Source organism: Gymnogyps californianus, chromosome 1 (assembly GCF_018139145.2).
Source record: "Gymnogyps californianus isolate 813 chromosome 1, ASM1813914v2, whole genome shotgun sequence".
Classification (NCBI taxonomy): Eukaryota; Metazoa; Chordata; class Aves; order Accipitriformes; family Cathartidae; genus Gymnogyps; species Gymnogyps californianus.
The window spans coordinates 184,787,830-184,803,528 of record NC_059471.1 but is presented as its reverse complement, the minus strand read 5'-3'; the positions used below and the strand labels follow the sequence as shown (position 1 = coordinate 184,803,528).

Genomic DNA, 15,699 nt, shown 5'->3' with positions numbered 1-15,699 from the left:
CAGAATGAGGGGCCAAATTGATGAAAGAAAAGGCTTTTAGGGTTGATTACTCCCAGACAATGGGAGTGATGAGGAGTGCAGTGATGGGATACTAACTCCTCCTGGAGGCAGTGCTGCAGAGCCACACCACTCTTTCATCTGAGGATGCACTGTCTTCAGTAATAAAGCATCCGGGTGTACTGGGGAGCGTGGTACTGACACCCATTGTCCTGAGCTCCTCCCAGCCTTCTCAGCTGGGTCTGTGTCCTGGTTTCAGCTGGGATAGAGTTAATTTTCTTCCTAGTAGCTGGTATAGTGTTATGTTTTGGATTTAGTATGAGAATAATGTTGATAACACACTGATGTTTTTGTTGTTGCTAAGTAGTGTTTATACTAAGTCAAGGACTTTTCAGCTTCTCATGCCCAGCCAGCAAGAAGGCTGGAGGGGCACAAGAAGCTGGGAGGGGACACAGCCAGGACAGCTGACCCAAACTGGCCAAAGGGATATTCCATACCATACGACATCATGCCCAGTATATAAACTTGGGGGAGTTAGCCAGGAGGGGCGGATCACTGCTTGGGAACTAACTGGGCATCAGTCGGCAAGTGGTGAGCAATTGGATTGTGCATCACTTGTTTTGTATATTCTAATTCTTTTATTATTATTTTTGTCATATTATTATTATTGTTATTGTTATTGTTATTTTCTTCCTTTCTGTCCTATTAAACTGTCTTTATCTCAACCCACAAGTTTTACTTTTTTTCTATTCTCTCCCCCATCCCACTGGCTGGGGGCAGTGAGGGATCGGCTGCGTGGTGCTTAGTTGCCAGCTGGGGTTCAACCACAACAGTCTGTCATTGCCTCTGCTGCCAGATAGACCTGCATCATGTCTCAGGCCAGGGTAATGAGTTTGGCTGGATTCTTGTCTAGCCAGTACCACTTAGGCATCTGTGTACCTGGTCTTCCAGTGCTTCCAGTTGTAGGAGCACAATCCAGGGAAACTGCTGGCCCAGCCCAGAGAGTTTCTAAGCTCCATGCAATGCAAAAAGAGCTGCAGCCCCTTCAGATTCGTGCTAGCAGGGGAGGAAAGACAGCTACATTTAAGCAGCTTTACCTGAACCATCGTTGGTTCTTGTAGTGTGCAAACTGATAATTTGTCCGTACAAAAATTGCAGACTGAATGAACATGAGCTTTTTCCCATGGCAATTTTTGGCATACTGAGTTTTTCTTTTCTAGAAGTCCTGCACTCTCCAGCATTTTGTCTTCACCTATCCAACCAACTGGCTTTCTTACGCATCCCATGATAAACTTTTTCAAAAGCAGTCTATAATATGAAATACAAAGTGCTCATATTCTAGCCTGAGGCAGAAAGCAAATAAATGTGTATGCATTCTTTAGCATGCACTTACAACACCATTTACCTCAGGTTTCTGTTATTAAAGTACCTATATATCCAAAGCAATAACTGCATAAAGGAGTAGATCCAGTTATTTTCACCATTGCATTACCCAATAAGGGTTTTATTCCATGTCTGTGGAAAGCTGTATGGAAAACTGAGCCACATGTTATAGCCCAGAGGGTCAAGCAGTGTCCAATACTCACATGGTATTGCTCATTTTGTCTATATCTTCTGGATAGTTACTTTGTTTTTGGAGTTTTGGAAGCGACGGCAGGCTGAACTGGAGTATGAATGGGACACAGTTGAGTACTTAGAGCAAGAAGAACAAGTTCGCCCGGAATACGAAGCTCGGTGCACTCATGTAGTAATGAATGAAATCACACAGGTAAGGACTATTTTGATAACTGGTGATGGCTACTGCAATAGACATGCTGTGAGAGGACACAATGAAAATGGTCAATCTGGACTAGAGCTGTATGAATCAGCAGTGCTTCAAGGAGAGTTGATAAGCTGGCCTGGAAATAGTGAACTTACTTACTTATAACAGATGTGTGGGAGCAAATTTGTACCTAACTGTAGGGACCTTAAAGTAGTTGCCTGTTTGAGGAGCTTGCACTGCTGAGGTTCCTGTGTCATGAATAAACAGAAGTAGGCATCATGCCCAGCTTAGGAGACTAAGTCTGCTTTATTAAATCCCCCAAGAAATGATTCAGTGTTGCTGCCAGAGGCCAAGATCACAGAGCATTTGCTATCTTTGCCTAAAAATGCATCAGGAAAAAAGGGTGAAATAGAGGGAAAGATGTTGCGTTATATATCACGCCAAGACTGGTTTTTTAACTGAAGATGTTTCTGTTTGAAACATGTATAAATAGGTATTGTTGCTAAGTGCACGTGGATGCAATTACGATTAATAACAGCAAACTCACAGGGACAAGGATAATCCTCATTTCAATGAAATAGGATTCATATTTATGAGGATCTTAGTTTAGATCTCTATTTATTATACATTTTGAGCAGCTTTAGCTTCTGTAGCTCACTCCAGCTCAGCTTCACTTTTTATTATTCTCTGTCAATATATTACTCTGGCGTTTATCTGATCATTTGCATTGCTTTCACATTCCACCCACATTATACTAATGTTTATTAAAGGGCACTTGAAAAGTTTCAAAATTAACTGCCATAGTTGAAACTATCCTATATAGATCTTCTTTTTATATCTTGTACTACAAAAAAACTGGTTCTGTTTAAAAGCTTATAAACCTATGCCACCTTTAATGTATAAAGTCATAGCTAGAAAGTTCCTTTCAGACAGTTCAAAGAGTGAAGAATGTGCTAAAATGTAATGATTTTGATCCTCAGAGATCCTATAAAGACTCAGTGAATTTTCACACCACCATACTGAGGTAGGCATATTCCTTGGGAAAGCCATCCCATTGTTTCTGTAGGATAAATTGAGAAATACGGAGATCAGGGACCAAAATTTTAGTGCTTGCTAATTTTAGCCATGAGGTTTGAAAGATAATGACCTTGGATGCCATGGTCAGCCAAGAAGGATGTATCCATTGAAAAGGACTGTGAACCCTGTCATAGCTGAAGTCAGTAAGAGCTGAGGACACTCAGCCTCTATGGAAGTCATTTTTATCTTAGAATGGGCAGCAAAATAAGACACATGTAATCAGGCAAGACTTTTGAAATCATGAATAAATGTGAGTTTCCAGGACAACAAAGCAGGAAAGGAAACAAAACCAGAGACTTCTTTCCTTTTTTTCTGCCCTCAACATCATAAAGGGTCTAATTGCAGCACCCAAAAAATATGAAGAAAAGGTTGGGTGCATCCTTGATCTGTTTCTAAATCTTTTACAGCAAGAAGAACATGTGCCATACACTGCCTGTGGGAAGTGCATACGGATGACTTTCTGTACAAGTGCAGTCTTCTTCTGGGTAAAGTTCTCCTCTTATTCTTTCACCTCATGAATTCACTCCTCTAGTAAGTGTCTAAAAAAAATCCTCCTGAACTGAACAAAAGGTAACAAAGGAACAGGTTCAGCTGGATTTTCATCTGATGCATAAACCAAGCCCATAAGGTATGGACCCACATGGAGAAGGTAGCTGTAGTCACCGAATACTCATTAGCGTACAGTCAATAGAAAATATGTCAAAATATCCTGCAGCTGTAGCTTGTGAGTTATGCTTGTGAATGTGGTCCATTGGTTTTTCCCTCATTATTTTAAGATAAATGTCTTTCTTTCTTTGCTTTTGGGGGAGAGCAGGGGAAAGACTTTGGTTTATATGCTCTCCTCCCTGCCAGTTTCTATCCTACTTGTTCCAGCTGTTTGCTTCAATATCGTGTCTCACAGTCCTGGGCCTCTTTCAGGTTTTTCATTTCACTTAACAGAGCAAAGCTGGGCGCTCTCTAATCTTCCAGAGCTGCTGCTTTAATTAAAACTAAAACTTGAAAGCAGTCCAGTCACCCATGAAACAATATCTAAGATGGTGAGCATGCCCAGAGTGGTCGCCTTGAAAAGCTCAGTGTTTTAGCGTGCTGCATGTCCTCCTTGCCTGTAGCACAAACAGCAGCTGGAAAAGACCTCATCCTAGGTGATAGGAGACAGATGATAAGAGATAGAATGGTGGCTGGCAGCCCAGGAGGGCCTCAGTGTTAACACATCTGAAACACAAAGCAAGCAAAGAATACTGGCTTGCTGTTGGATTTAAATAGGCAGGGCTTCAGGTGGAAGGGAAGAGATTTGGTCTGGGTTTGTCATTTGTGTTACTGCACTTTTATTATGTGCTGGGTAGGGGGATGCAGGAGGATTCATGGCAGTTTGCAGAGATAGTGAAAAAAAGATTCACAGCTCTATGGACCTCAATCTGAATAATAGCTAGAGAACTAGCAAGAAATAAAAGCAGGAGGAGAAGCAGAAAGAGAGGAGACGGCAAGCAAGATGGGGTGCATGGATCATTATTACAACTCCTGCAGATCATATGACTCGGCTTAAAATTTGTCTATTCCTTTGCGGGGTCTGTAATCTGTAATATTATCATGTGAAAGAGAAGGTACAGCCCCCTCCATAATCAATGCAGACTTGCTAGTACATTTGCCATCCTACCAATTGCCCAATGTCAAAAGAGGGAGATTTTTTCCATCACATGCCTCGAGGCATAAGATTTGATTATGCATCTCATTATCTTCGCTCACATCGGTGCAAACCTTGTTATTAGTCATAAAACAGACCATCTCTTCTTTCCTGCAGATTGACTATGCTGCATGAAAAAAAAGCTTCTTTTATGGATTTTATATTTATTGCCTTCTATCTTATTTGATCATCTCTTGCAATGGAATGACAGGCACACAATTGGTTTCCTTTTGCCTATCATAAAAAGTGTTTCGAGCTCACTTTTTCCTAAAGCAAATGGTTCAATATTAACATCTTTCTTGCGTTCCCTTGGCAGATTCTTTTGATTATTGCTTCAGTTATTGGAATCATTGTCTACAGGCTCTCGGTTTTCCTGGTGTTTTCTGCAACGTTGTCACAGCACATTAGTGGAACAGAGGCGATCCGCAAGTACCTGACTCCGCAGACAGCCACTTCAGTAACTGCTTCGCTCATCAGCTTTATAGTCATTATGGTTCTCAACATCATCTATGAAAAAGTGGCAATCCTGATCACTGACTTCGGTATACCGCTGCTGTACCTCAGATAGAAACTTGGGGTAAAATAGCAAGAAAAAATAGCATGTATAATGAGAACTTCAGTAAATGAACACCTGTACCACATATTTCAGAATTTTCCCACCAGATCATACAATACCATCTAGAAATTTTCAAATACAGATTTTCTCAGTATGAAAGGAATATGATATTCAGCTCTTTGCCTGAAAACTCCTTGTATAGACAGTATGAAAGATCAATTGTTTACAGTTTTGTGCTTATGAAACAGACAAAGCAAAGAAAATTACTATAATAACCAAGCTTTATGAAAACAGATCAGTAAAACATAACACATTCAATTACATTAGCTTTTGTTTATGGGGAAAATAGCTATTTTCTTGTAAATAAATGAAATAAGGTCACTGTTCCAAAGCTAGATACCATTCCCATGTTATTAAATAGATAAACAGTCACAAATATTATTATTCTTTATATCCAGGCCATCAACATTAAAGTAGCTATTTTACTTTAGATGTGTGAAGTAGTGCGATATTTTAATATAGTTTCATTTAATACTGTTTCATCAGTTCAAAGTGTTACATTTGCATCTTTCCTGAGTGTGCTGGATTTGGGTGCTTTTTTTTCCCTGAGTTATCAGAATTTTTGCTTGTGCTTTTTCTTTATTGTCAGGGAACAAGTTCTTTCCTTTTTACAACCCATATAGTTTTAGAATTAGCATAATGGTTACAGTATACATGGGGATTATGTACAATCTAATTTATAACGCTCAGTCATATTAAGGAATACAAGGCATACACATACTTTTCCAGCTGAGGCTCTAAAGCAGCTTGTAGGTTACTTGTAGGTTGGCGCTTTTGTTTAATTTATTTTTTTTTAACTGCAGAGCTTCCAAGGACACAGACCGATTATGAAAACAGTCTGACCACAAAGATGTTCTTGTTCCAGTTTGTCAACTACTATTCTTCATGCTTCTACATAGCCTTCTTTAAGGGTAAATTTGTAGGTCACCCTGGAAATCCAGTTTATTGGCTAGGAAAGTATCGCAATGAAGAGGTAAGAATGTATGATAGCGTTTGTTTTTAAACAGCAGGAGCCATTAGTCCAGGTATTCTGCTGCAGTTAGGAGTGTACAACATAGGTGTACATATTTAACATGAGGGTTCAAAAAGCGATTGCTTCCCAAGCCAATTGCCTCCTTAGTAACCCCTAGCATAAAATAATATGACACAAGACCAGTTGGGCTTAGAAGTGTATTACGCGTACCCAGACAAGCTTATTTTCCGATGGTCCAACAATCTGTGAATTGGCATACGGGAAGGGGAGAACATCAGTAGAAGCATTCCTGTTCTGCTGGGTGGCCCTCGCCTGGTGACAGCACAGTACAGAGCTGCATGGCTTCACCTGGTATTTCACTCTTTCACTAGTGTCCTGTCAACCTATCATATGTGACCATATGTGGCCTGGAATTGGCTTTTGCATACCTGACTGGAAAGGTTTGCCTAAATAGTCTTCCTGTATTGCTTTAAGAATTGTTATCATAATAAACCAGGAATGCATTATTTTAAATCTTCATTCATGCCTGAAAAGTTACCCAACTTCAAAAATTTTTCATGTCTCTCCCAACCTTCAGTGTGATCCAGGTGGATGTCTCCTTGAACTCACAACTCAGCTTGCCATCATAGTAGGAGGTAAAGCAATCTGGAACAACATTCAAGAAGTGCTTCTTCCGTAAGTTCAAACTACTAAGTAATCTGCTCTTTCATATTTGAAAGATACTGCTTTTGCTTGATGCGTTCACACATTTGGTCACTAAATTTGATAGGTGCGTATTGTATTCTAAAAGAATAAGACTAGTCTTTTGGGGCCTTTTTAGACACTTTGGATATTTTTGGTCCATAGCTTTGAGCTCCTGTCTCTGTCGTTCTGACTGATTTTAGTTCTAATCAGAAATTCTTCCTTCCTCTGCAAATCCGACTCAATGTGTTTCAGGTTGGATATTTAGAACTGAGGCAATAGAAGCTCTGAAAATATTAAACTAAAGACTGTTGCTTAATATTGAGTGGAATGATTTGTTGTTGTACATTGGGCCTTTAAAAGTCATGCATAAGTTACTAATTTAACTCATTTAGTTTTACAGTCATATTTGACATTCATAGTGCCTATACGTTCTCTTTCAGTGGGGCAGATTTCTGGGAAGTCATGTTTTAATGTAAACAATAAGCAAAGTGCTAACCACAAATGCCCTCCATTTAATTTAGGTTAAGATACTATCTAGGACTCTGTTCCTTCTCCCAGGACTTGTTCTTTATTTTATACTGATCAGTGGCTGTTATGTTGCCTGGAGTAGGGAACTCCCAGTTTGCTCATGCCCTCCTGAATGCCATAAGCACCAGCCCACGGCATTGTATTCCCTCTGGCTGTGGTTCTTCCAGGCCCATGATTTGTGCCCCTTTGCTGCACAGTGACCTCACTTCAAAGCGTGTCATAAATACTGTGTAGGGTTGAGGCTAGGGCACTCTGCTGAGATATGGTTCCTCCAGACCCCAATGCTCCGTATATGCTGCTGGTTGCAGGATGGACCTGTAGACCCATCCTTCTTCTCAACATTTTCTTCTACCTGGGGAAGGGTCCCTAGACTGAGCATGCCTGCAGATGTCAGCTCCAGCCATAGACAACTGACTCCCCCTTCTGTGTACAGGAAATATATTCATCTGACCAGAATTTTGAATTCACAAGTGAATACACTTGTGACAAGTAGCATTTAGGTGTTGAAATGCTGAGTATCACTTCTGGATCTGGTTCTTAACTGCTCTCTCATTCTGCATCTCTGCAAGTATAAAAAGAACCATTTTGGTTTTTTCTCCGTTGATAGACATTCGCCCCCACCTCCCTTTTTTTGAACATGGTTCTTTGACTGCTGAAAATGGCTACAGCCAATTCATCAGTTTTCTTAAATTCTCATGCAAGCCTTTCAGATGAGATCAGTCTCACCTCGATCCCTGTGAAGGTGAAAGAGCAGCTACTCCTGGAAACTGTTTCCAGGCACATAAGGGACAAGAAAGTCATCAGGAGTAGTCAGCATGGATTCACCATGGGGAAGTCTTGGTTGACTTGGTCGCATTCAAAGAGTTGTGGTCAACAGCTCAATGTCCAAGTGGAGACCAGTGATGAGTGGCGTTCCTCAGGGGTCGGTATTGGGACTGGCACTGTTTAACGTGTTTGTTGGCAATATGAACAGTGGGATTGAGCGGACCCTCACCAAGTTTGCCAACAACACCAAGCTGCGTGGTGCGGTCGACACACTGGAGGGAAGGGATGCCATCCAGAGGGACCTTGACAGGCTTGAGAAGTGGGCCCGTGCAAATGTTATGAAGTTCAACAAGGCCAAGTGCAAGGTCCTGCATATGGATGCGGGCAATCCCAAGCACAAATACAGGCTGGGCCGAGAATGGATTGAGAGCAGCCCTGAGGAGAAGGACTTGGGGGTGCTGGTTGACGAGAAGCTCAACATGACCCGGCAATGTGCGTCTGCAGCCCAGAAAGCCAACTGTATCCTGGGCAGCATGAAGAGAATTGTGACCAGCAGGTCAAGGGAGGTGATTCTCCCCCTCTACTCTGCTCTCATGAGACCCCACCTGGAGTACTGCGTTCAGCTCTGGGGCCCCCAACATAAGAAGGACATGGACCTGTTGGAGTGAGTCCAGAGGAGGGCCACAAAGATGATCAGAGGGCTGGAGCACCTCTGCTATGAAGACAGGCTGAGAGAGTGGGGGGTTGTTCAGCCTGGAGAAGAGAAAGCTCCAGGGAGACCTTATAGCAGCCTTCTAGTACCTAAAGGGGGCCTACAAGGAAGCTGGAGAGGGACTTTTTACAAGGGCATGTAGTGATAGGACAAGGGGTAATGGCTTTAAACTGAAAGGGGGTAGATTTAGATTAGATGTAAGGAAGAAGTTCTTCACTATGAGGGTGGTGAGACACTGGAACAGGTTGCCCAGACAGGTTGTGGATGCCCCATCCCTGGAAATGTTCAAGGCCAGGTTGGATGGGGCTTTGAGCAAGCTGGTCTAGTGGAAGGTGTCCTTGCCCATGGCAGGGGGGTTGGAACTAGATCATCTTTAAGGTCCCTTCCAACCCAAACCATTCTATGATTCAATGATTCTATGACCAACCTGCTAACCTTCTATGATGAAATGAAGGCCGTTGACACTGTCCTCCATAAAAGCCTCGTAGAGAAGCTATTGAAGTATGGACTGGATGAGCAGACAGTGAGGTGGACTGAAAACTGGATGAATGGCCAGGCCTAGAGGGTGGTGATCAGTGGCGTGAAGTCTAGTTGGAGGCTAGTCACTAGCGGTGTACCCCAGGGATCACTACTGGGTCACGTCCTGTTTAACATCTTCATTAATGATCTGGATGAGGGGACAGAGTGCACCCTCAGCAAGTTTGCTGACGACACCAAACTGATAAGTCAGAGGGTTGTGCTGCCACCCAGAGGGACCTTGACAGGCTGGAGAAATGGGCTGACAAGAACCTCATGGAATTCAACAAGGGGAATTATAAAGTCCTGCACCTGGGGAAGAACAATGCCTGCACCAGTATATGCTGGGGGCCACCCAGCTGGAAAGCAGCTTGACAGAAAAGGGACTGGGGGTCCTGGTGGACACCAAGTTGAACATGAGCCAGCAATGTGCCTTCATGGCAAAGAAGGCTAATGGTATCCTAGGCTGCATTAGGAGGAGTGATGCCAGCAGGTCAAGGGACGTGATCCTTCCCCTCTACTCAGCACTGGGGAGGCTACACCTGGAGTACTGTATCCAGCTCTGGGCCTCCCAGTACAAGAGAGACATGGGCATACTGAAGAAAGTCCAGCAAAGGGCCACAAGGATGATGAAGGGACTGGAGCACCTGACGTATGAGGAGAGGCTGAGAGCTGGGACTGTTCAGCCTGGAGAAGGGAAGGCTCAGGAGGATCTCATCAATGTGTACAAATACCTGAAGGGCAAGAGTAAAGAAGAGGGAGACAGACTAATCTCAGTGGCTAATGCCCAGTGACAGGACCAGAGGCAATGGGCACAAACTGAAAAACAGAAGGGTCCCTCTGAACATAAGAAAACACCTTTTTACTGTGAGGGTGACCAAGCACTGGCACAGGTTTCCTAGAGAGGTTGTGGAGTCTCCATCCTTGGAGATATTGAAAAGCCATCTGGATTTGGTCCTGGGCTACCGGCTCTAGGTGGCCCTGCCTGTGCAAGGAGGGGTTGGACCAGATGACCTCCAGAGTTGCCTTCCAACCTCAACCATTCTATGATTCTGTGAATTTTGTGATCAGAAGGAATTAATCTGTCTAACCGCAGGCCTACATTTAACTTGATTTTTTGTTACCTTGAATTTTATGTGGTCATTCACCTGTACAACATAAGTATAAATCACTATGATTCTGATATATTGCCCTTTTACACTCTTATTTATCGTTGTAAATAACTGCTTTCAGGATAAGGCAACAGAAGATTATACTCATGTTTGAAGGAAGTTTTCAGTAATTCAAGAACAACTAAATCCACTGTTCAAAGCTATAACAGCACAAATGTCAATTTTTTCCCATTTACTGAACATTTTAGGTTTTTTTACCAATGTTAGTGGTCTTTTTCTCCCTGGCTGATAGTTGGGTTAAGAATCTAATCGGAAGATACTGTACAGCTGCTAGATCAGAAAAAGTTGTTCCGCGCTGGGAACAGGACTACCACCTGCAGCCCATTGGAAAACTTGGACTGTTCTATGAGTATCTTGAAATGGGTAAGTAGCAGTTTAGTTCAGATTCACTACCACTGCTGGATACAAACATGCTCTGAAGAAAATCTTCATACAAGCAATGCTTAATAAGTGTATAGACAGAGGAGACATGAATGTTTTCCAAGACAAGTTTTGATGAGCCATTACAGATAGTTTTGCAAGCTTTTATTAAGCAGCTAAGCCTTAATCCAATTCATAACTAGGAAACGGCACGTGATTGTACAAGGAGGAGTACTGCTGCTTCTTTGCCCCATCCTCTGAGAAATACATCCAGAAGGCGGACCCCTGCCGTGTTGTGGTGTTGTACAGCAGAGCCCTGTGTCAGACTGCTCTGCCAGAGGTCTGCAGTCACCAGGACTTGTCGCTGGTCTCTTGGGAGCTGGCAGATCTCTGGTTTGCTGCCGCCACCTATTCTGTCACGGCATTGCCAGCGTACTTGTCGCAGCACTCGGACAGCAATAAGATGATAGTTAGTTCAGGCTTTCCAGCACAGCACTGGGACAGATGCTCATTACATTTCCAGGTCTTTGTGATGAAGGCGTAAGAAAGAAATGGATGTTTAAATACCCAGAATAGTTCCTCTTGGTGCGTTGTAACATTTTCCTGTCCCCTTCACCTAGCAGTTTTTTCAGTACTGTTGTGCTCCTGTCTTCTCATACAGAAGATTCGCTAGGAACTCAGCTACTCTTTCTTGTCTCTCTCTCCCACAGTTGGAGTATATAAAGTATACATGCTCATATGTGCTTATCTCCAGTAAGTGAAAGCCTCATCGATGTATGTAACCTCTCCCTTTGACAGTTATACAGTTTGGCTTTGTCACCCTGTTTGTGGCGTCGTTCCCCCTGGCTCCTCTTCTGGCTCTTATTAACAACATGTTGGAAATCCGGTTGGATGCGTGGAAGCTGACAACCCAGTTCAGGCGCATGGTTCCACAGAAGGCACAAGACATTGGCGCCTGGCAGCCCATCATGCAAGGCATAGCCATTCTGGCAGTGGTCACCAATGTAAGTACGGTGCCAACAATTGCAAAGACAAAATGCCTTCACTGCAGGTGTTACATCCAAATGGGGGAATGCCATGTGTGGCAATGTAGCACTTAAATGATCCTAAATGAATTACGAGCATCAGTCCCTTAGGACTTCAGCCCCTGTGAAACAGGCTCTCAGTTACCTTCCAGATGTTTTGGAAAAAGAATATGGCTACTGTCTAAAATTTTACATCTAAAGAAAAAAAAATTGTATTTAGAGTTGCTAGAGTCTTCAGAAAAATCTGTTATGTATGAAGACTACAGTGCATCTTTCCTAAAATTGCAGCACACAGTACAGAGATCTTTTCAAACAGTCTACAGCTAAATGCATGAATTTTGAAAAAAATAGGTTGCAGTTTAGCTAAGTTATAATTGATTGTTGTTTCTAATTGTTACAATTCTTACAGTCAATGCTTTTGTATTTGAATTTGGCTTTAAGCAATTTTGCACTTAAAACAGGAATTCAGCTTCTTTCTTGCGTACTTAAAAATACAATGTGTGCTCAAAATTGCAGCACTTACCTTTTGACATCAGAATGAATTTTCTGAGAATTTGCAAATTAATCTGTTTTTCAGTTGGATTTAAAATTAATTTTAAAAGAGTTTCTTTAAAATATTTAGGGGAAAAAAATTCTGATTAATATACTCCTAACAATGAAATTCAGACCTTTCAAATTTCCCATATCATTAATTCACCAAGATCTTATACACAGGCTGCATTGTGGGTAGAAAAATAATTCATTGGACTTTACCACTGTGAATTATTTGATTGCTTAGTATTAAACAGTAGTTAATATGTATTGTCTTTCAGAAAATTCTCACTGCTGGCGTTTCTTAAAAGAGCAGTGACCACTGGTTTCCTCTGCAGGGACAGTAACACCACAGACTGTCCATGGTTAATAGCCTTTTTCAACAAGGTCACCATTTTCTACTGTTATCAGTGAGATCAGGGATTCCTTCTGACACACTTAAAGGTAGTCACTTCCTCCAGGACCTCGTCCTTGCAGTAACAATACCTTATTGCGCTCAGTAGGAGTTTCTGGAGAAAGCAGTTGAGTCTGAAGACAAGGGTTCATCTTAGCCCAAGCTTTCACAGGAGGCTCTGTCTATTTGGAGAATGGTGGACTTTGGGTAAGATGAGGGAGACAGAGCTGAGCACTCTACTATAGATATTAACTTGATAGTTAGGGGACTTATTTCAAGTAAAAGAGCAATTCAAATTTAAATAAGGATGTGGACTTATATTCCTGTATCTCAGGCACCTTCTATAGTCATTAGGTGCTTGGCTGATCTGGGGTCTCAACCCCAGGGGTTCTGCTTTACAGAAATAATATAGGGATAGATATATGCACCTTCTTTTCCCACACCCAGATGAGTGTCCCTGCATATTCCTCTCTCTTTCCACCCCCCCCACTTTAAGAAGACTTTGTACTGCCCCTGGAAGGATGAAGCTGTTTTTGAAGAATGCATAGATGAGCTTCTATGACCTGACTGCCTCTTGGGTTATCGTCTTCTCACTAGCTTGTTTTTGTTATTGTGAGGGCTGGGGTGGTACCATATAGAAATAGGAGTCCAGGGTGGATTTCAGTGATTAGGAAAATTTTATATATCAGCCTCAGCTACCAGATTTATTTTCAGGTATTTGAAAGTCTCCCAAAATGGCCATTATTCTTGTTCAGAACTTTATTTCACGCTATAGCAATTCAACAGGTATGGTAAACATAGCTAGGATGTAGACAGGAGACTCAGGAGGACATAAAGGCAGACAATTAAGCACACAGAAATGTTGGAAGAATAAAGGGAACTAGAGGATGGAAAATTTACAGGAGAATCTGGGAGATATAGACAACAAGCTCAAGCATATGCTCCATCTGTTTCGCACTGCTCTGCTGACGCAAGCCAAACATAAATCCAGCTGTTCCATAGGCATGTAAACATCCAAGGTCTACTAGTAAATTTGGTGTTAAAATTAAAAAAAAAAAAACAATGGAACTTTGGTAACACATGTTCAGATTGTTAGAAATGTCAGGTGGCACCAGAGATACTTTGGGGCTCTTTTGATTTAGTGCTCGTGCTAAAAATTGTTAATGATAACTCTCCTAGCAAATGATGCAAATCCCAGCAGATCATGCAAATTCACAGATGAAGCATAGCTTCATCTAGCATAGCTAGAAGTAGAGGCAACATTATTGGTGCATCAATATCCTCTTTTGAACTATGCTGCTAGAAAACTTCTAAAATAAAAGGCAAAAAAGTTTCTGGTGCCCTGGAAGAAAAACAAATATGTTATGCTATTGGATAAGCTAATCGCCTTTCCTAGTCAATCCAGCTGGATCTTGTAATACCACTATGAAATAAAAAGTTGGATATACATCTTAAGATTGCTTTAAAATATTGTTACGAGTACCTTAGTCATAGTCTTTATGATATTCAGGGCAGAGTTAAAGTGGCTTTGGTGACCTTACGGTGACTCAGACATGCGTAGGCTTCTATTAGGAATGTATTCATGCCCTGCTTTCTGCAGAAAAATGACCCAGCAATAGGTGTCTGTCGCTACCCAGTCACAGCCCACCTGAGGCTAATCTGAGCTTTGCAACTTTTTTCACTCCAAATTCCTCCTTATGTGCTACACCCCTCAAGGCATCGCTGAAAACATGGAGTCCTTCATGTGCAAAAGTAAATTTACAGCTTGGTTTTACTCTCTGTCCTCCTTGACAGGCACTCCATCCCAATGTTCATGTGACTGTTAACTGCAGGCATGTTTCTTTTAGAGTCACCCTTTTTGGAGGTCTCACGTGTTAGATTAGAGTTAATGTCAGTGTGAATGCCGTGTATTTGCCGCTGACATCGGTGGGGCTATGGCATGCAAGGGGCACAGCACAAGAGACTGTCATGTTCAAAAGGTCCTGCTGCAGGTGTTGTAAGGACCTCAAAGAGATCAGTATTTCTTGCTAATGAGGTGTGGGCTATAAAGCCATGTACTAGAGCAAATGCTAGAAGCAGTTTTCTTCCTTTAAGTATGTTTTTTTCTTGTTTGACATCCAGGATCTAGTATAGGTCATCAGTCTTTCCTTTACCATCCCTGCCTTGATTTTTCCTTAGTACACAGAAACTATTTCTTCTCTTCTATGTGACTTGTTACAGCTGATTAGACTTGGGTAGTGTATCATCTTCTCCTTCATGCATTACCTTTGTAAAACCTGCTAGTAACTTGCAAGCAACTTTTGCACAAAACTGTCTGTTTTGAAACTTGCCGCTCAGGCACTGGACTTGCTATTGCATGATACCAAAGCATCTGTTGTTGATTTGAAGACTGATTTTAATTAGTTATGGTATAAATGGAAAACTTTGTGCAGTAAAGCTTGGGAAGTAGAGAATGTGCTATTTGTTTGTAGTTCTCCAGTGCAATACTCTGAAATGCAGCCCATAATTCAGGAGGAAAAAACTTTTTCCTTTGAGAGGACGCCGTAGGATTAGCTTTTGTATTTCTGTCCTTGCAGCTCTCTGGAGCACATCTGGAGATCATTCCGAGAGAGGGAGGAGAGCGAGGCAGGGTTCAGATTTAGGATGATGAGAGACCTGGGGCCTTGCAAAAAAATTCAGTAAGAGCAAATATTAAGTTGTGTAAATACCATATTCCAGCATCTTTCTAAATGATACAAAGAAGCAGCATCAAACTCATTTGGTCCAAAGGGAGGAGGGATTTTTTTGCCTTAATGTTCAGTTGCTATTAGTTCATTTGTGGTCTGACTGGATGAGCTAATGAACAGAAAGAAATTATATTTAACTAAAACTTTCTATGCTTGTACTTCAGTTAAAAACAGTAATTT

At 41.8% G+C, this 15,699-nt stretch overlaps 1 protein-coding gene across 1 annotated transcript in view; it reads left to right on the top strand.

The window, feature by feature from the left end:
* ANO6 (anoctamin 6) overlaps window positions 1-15,699 on the top strand; it is a 57,364-nt gene that overhangs the window by 37,280 nt on the left and 4,385 nt on the right. The window contains exons 11-17 of the mRNA XM_050903252.1: window positions 1,620-1,765; window positions 3,244-3,321; window positions 4,834-5,059; window positions 5,937-6,106; window positions 6,684-6,781; window positions 10,716-10,846; window positions 11,642-11,847. Of these exons, the coding sequence (XP_050759209.1) occupies window positions 1,620-1,765; window positions 3,244-3,321; window positions 4,834-5,059; window positions 5,937-6,106; window positions 6,684-6,781; window positions 10,716-10,846; window positions 11,642-11,847 (1,055 nt within the window). The remainder of the gene's footprint in view (window positions 1-1,619; window positions 1,766-3,243; window positions 3,322-4,833; window positions 5,060-5,936; window positions 6,107-6,683; window positions 6,782-10,715; window positions 10,847-11,641; window positions 11,848-15,699) is intronic.